This window comes from Notolepis coatsorum (assembly GCF_963971535.1).
Source record: "Notolepis coatsorum genome assembly, chromosome: 12".
NCBI lineage: Eukaryota > Metazoa > Chordata > Actinopteri > Aulopiformes > Paralepididae > Notolepis > Notolepis coatsorum.
In genome coordinates this window covers 19,694,052-19,698,685 of record NC_140176.1, presented here as the reverse complement: position 1 = coordinate 19,698,685, position 4,634 = coordinate 19,694,052, and the positions used below count along the sequence as shown (strand labels likewise).

Here is a 4,634-nt window from a genome sequence, read left to right as displayed (position 1 = left end):
CGGCAACCCATTTTACGCTCTGCTTTACGCCCTGCACTTGGCACGACACTACGTCATTATATGGTTAAATGTGTGCGCCATACAACAGGGGCAGACCACGTCAACTCAATTAAATACGGTATAGTATTTCATTGGGTGCGACTTTAAAACAAAAACAAAAATATTCCTCATCTACACAGGATACAGTCTGAAGGATAGTTAGCTCTGTATTATAGTAGGTTTTCGTGTCAAAAACACGTATCGATTCCATTCGTGAGCTTCTCTCGTATTCCTTCGCAGTCCATTGTGAAGAATAGCGAAGCGTCTCTCTTTTAAGCGCCGCCTGGTTTTCTAACAGCGCTGCACGGGTGACGGGAAAGCCGGTTCCCCTTTTGTTCTTTTTGAAAAGGATTAGATGGGATTAGATTCCCAAATCACAAGCCTAGATTCCTAAATCACAAGCCTAGATTCCCAAATCACAAGCGTAGATTCCCAAATCACAAGCCTAGATTCCCAAATCACATGTATAGATTCCTAAATCACAACTATAGATTCCCAAATCACATGTATAGATTCCTAAATCACAAGCATAGATTCATAGCGCAGGTTTACGCTACATGTGTTCTTTTGAAAATCTACCTGTTAATCTCTTGTGTCTTTTCTATCTCTGTGTGTATGCTCATATGGTGTGTTTGTGCACGTGTGTGTGTGTGTGTGTGTGTGTGTGTGTGGTTGCGCGCGCATGTTTTTTTGTTTGTTTTTTTCCTATAGGTGGCTTCCGGCTAAAGTATGCAGCCTCCCACACTTCCGAAGCACTTGACAACGCCGACTGAAGGAGTAAAGGGACGACCATCTCTTCTTCTCTGGTCCCTGCTTAACGTGACATCGTCGTCTCCTCTCCCACCCCTAGTGGTTCTGCCAAGACATTTCTTTCTGCCCGGGAACACGGGGAGGATTATCGTTTTGCTACGTCTTAAAAGACACGTTCTCTCTTCGACGGTAGAGGCACAGATTTTTTTGGATTGTACTTTTCTTTTTCTTTTTTTAAGAAAGAAAGAAGATTGCGCTGCCTTGCGAACTGAAACTGAGGGCTCAGTGGCTGGAGCCACAGCACCTGTGCCTGAGGTGACTTTGTCACCATTGAATGAGAGCGAAGCGGTCTCGTTTTCATAGAGACAACACACACACACACACACACACACGCATACACACACAACTCCTTCCCTTCCCTCTCTGTGGCTTTTTTCTTTTGGGATTTTTTGCACTGAAGACTTACAACAAACAGTGGCTCGACATGACTAACTTATTACTTATATTATTAGGAACACCAGGAGTCGGTGTGTGAGCTTTGGAAATGATTTTAAAAGGAGACCCCCCCCTTCAGAGTTCTCTGTTCAAAAAGGTTCTTATATACTTTAGAATTTTCTGTTGTTTTTCTACAACCCTGTATTTATGCCTCTCCTCATCATTACTGTTCTAGGACTTTAAATGTTCGGTGAACTGTTCAAAAGATGAAATTACAAACAAAAAAGTCATGTAAACAAAACGCTGGGATTTGTTTTCGTATTCTTCCTCCCTTTTTACTTTATTTTTAATTTTTTTGCTGCAGTGTTTTTTTGAATGTACATCTTTTATTTTCATTTCTTAATCATTATTAAGGAATCTGACTGTATTAAAAAAAATAGTTTTCTTAAATATGCTTTTTTTTGCCACTTGATATATAATGTGAAGCGCATAGTAAGGAAGAGGTTTTGAGAAGCATCGTTATCTCTTTTGTCGGAAGTTAAAATGCTGCTGTTTTTATTTTTATTGTATTTTGTTTTATTTTATTTTATTTTTTGTATTGTATTATTTGGTGATAATGCACTATAGCTAACCAGGACCTGTGTCAGCAGTGCACTGAAACAGTCCTTGAGCAAAACCAAGTAGAGCTTGACCTTGACTCGCCTGGCAGTTTAACACAAATCCCAAATTAACATCTTCATAAAAAATCAGATGTATTTAGAAATTCAACAATTTTTTTCTTCTCTCAGATGTACAATTCGGTAAATAAAAAATAAATTGAAAAAAGTGGTCTTTTAAAGGTATTTCTCATGATTGGGATGTCTGCTTAACACTTTGGGTGCCGGGAAACGCCTAAACACGTCATTCCCGGCCATGCTCAAGTTGCCGAAGACGCCTTACAGCGTCTTTAATATCAATATTTCAAAAATCTGGGATCGGATTCATATGTCCCCTCCGCTGGCCTGAGATCCACCAGGAGGACCCACTGAGCTCTCTGGCGGTTCAGGAGCGCCATCTGGTGGCCGATCGGCGCAATCGCTTAACAGGAAGTGCCGTAGAGGTTGTGCTGGACGGCCGTATTACTTCCGGGCACTCGCTAATAGGTCCCGGGACTCGATCTCGACACACTACATAGCGATCGATTGCCAATAACTCGATAAACAACATGATTTGGACGTATATACCATTATACAAGCTGGAGATGGACCGGGTAAATCTACATCCCATAATGATAAAATTTCTACTCTACGATGATCGCCCAACGGCGCGCGGAGACTGGGGTGAGTTTTAGCGTGTAAAGTTACCGTCTTCGATACTAACTGCTATTATCAACATTTGACCCACATTAGATGATTGGTATAACGCTGCCCACGGAATTATAAACGCCCCCTAGCCCATCCGGTCAACATCAGATGACGTGTAGTAACTTCTAGAAGTACGTCTAGTTGGAATTTTTTATATCGCGCTGATTGCCATAAAACTGTATTGCATCATCAATATAATGTATTTGGGGCTATAGATCACGTTCTGGAGAAAGCTGCAGAAAGAGATGAAAACATACTTATACATTAGACCATACTTTACTATGAATATGTGAATGAAAAAGTTTAACGTTGCTACACAATGAACAATACATATAGGACTTTGAATGGGCCCTAATAATGGCAATGTAGCAATAGAATTTAAAAAGTTATAGCCCTGCAAAGAAGGGGACTTTCTCTATAGACAAATAGAGTCGGCAACCTACGGTTGATAATGAATTTAACCCATGGCAGCCAAAGTGTTAACACTGACCTGATCTACTCTTTAAAGTCCAAAGTTGTGATCTGAAGAAGATGGCAGCTTCCCAGCACTCTTAGAGCAGAAGAATGGATAGCTAGTTTAGCTACACAGAAACACTAGATGTCACACTACACTTGCATAGTCAATTCGCCTGATTGACTTCGCCACCATATGGGAGGTCAAGTTTGATGCAATGGGAAGTACGGATCAAGGAAACTATAAAAGAAGGAAGGGTTATTGCGTCAGAATACCAGCTTTATATGCGCTCTACTTGGCGCCTATATTCAAATTCTAAATATACAAGTTATTTGAGGAAATATACTCTTCAATCAAAGGTTAGCTAGTTAACAATGCAACAGATTGCTGATGATTCGGGTAATAACCTGTTTTAAATGACTGAAAGGACAGAAAGTTTGTGACGCAATGACCCTTCCTTCCTTTTATAGTGTCCTTGGTACGGATGCGGAAGTGCCCCGTTCACTTCAATGTTATAACTTAAGCTCTTCAATGTTAAAACTTAAGCTATGAAAAGAAAAAATGCCACTTTAAGAACCGAAAGTCAAAACAGTCAGAATACACTATTGGAATTCCAAGCTGATGACTATCTGACTCGCTGTTGTTCTTCACCGCCCATAGTTTGTGTGTTTTGACATAACTATGGAAGTGAATTAGTCATCAGCTCATTGAAATGTGTTCATAGCGATGAATGAAAACAAAGATGGCGGCGAGGTGAATAAGGCCATGCTCTTTTGTTGGCAGCTTGCAGTGTCCTCTGGGACATGGCATGACGTCATGCCACTAGATGGTGCAATAGGGATCCTGTAGATACCGTTGGCTCTCCCATCTTCCACAGTAACCCTTGAGCTTTCACCTTTGTGACTAGTTGTTTTTGTCTAGTTGCATAATATGAGTGCTGTGGGAAGAAGGGATGGATGCGTTTTGTAAAGGTGTGTGCAGGCGAAGCTCAGCTGGTTCTTCAGCCATTTCTACAGGACTTCAGTGCTACGGGACTTCAGTTCTACAGGACTTCAGTTCTACGGGACTTTAGTTCTACGGGACTTCAGTTTCTACGGGACTTCAGTTTCTACGGGACTTCAGTTCTACGGGACTTCAGTTTCTACAGGACTTTAGTTCTACAGGACTTCAGTTTCTACAGGACTTCAGTGGCCAAGACACAAGTCTTCCTGAAAGCTCAGTTTCTTGGTTATTTTTTAATTGTTCCTTTCTTTACTTTATCTCTGCCCTCATATTTCACATCCAAAACAAGAGCTGTTATACCGGAACTTAATGTTTGCATTTTGGTAAATGTAATAAAACAAATCTATGCACATGCATATACATGTTTTTTTGTTTTGCTCCTGTTCAGTGGTTTAGAACACTTCCATGTCACTGTAGTGACTAGATATGTCTGGGTCGATCGCCTTGTTCTCCATGTCACACTGCTTATGACAGAGGCTTATAGGATGCTACTTTCTGTAAAGCAAACACATAACGGACACACACACACATACATACCATCAGAAACACGCTGTTCCTATAGCGTGCCACGTCAAAAACTCATGAGCGATCATGCTTTTAATACCATTTGT

The 4,634-nt window shown here is 40.9% G+C and overlaps 1 protein-coding gene across 1 annotated transcript in view; it reads left to right on the top strand.

The window, feature by feature from the left end:
* Positions 1-2,467, top strand: part of zcchc2 (zinc finger, CCHC domain containing 2) — a 107,569-nt gene extending 105,102 nt beyond the window's left edge. The window contains exon 14 of the mRNA XM_084326060.1: positions 751-2,467. Within this exon, the coding sequence (XP_084182186.1) occupies positions 751-812 (62 nt within the window). The 3' untranslated portion in view covers positions 813-2,467. The remainder of the gene's footprint in view (positions 1-750) is intronic.
* The last annotated feature ends 2,167 nt before the right edge of the window (positions 2,468-4,634 follow it).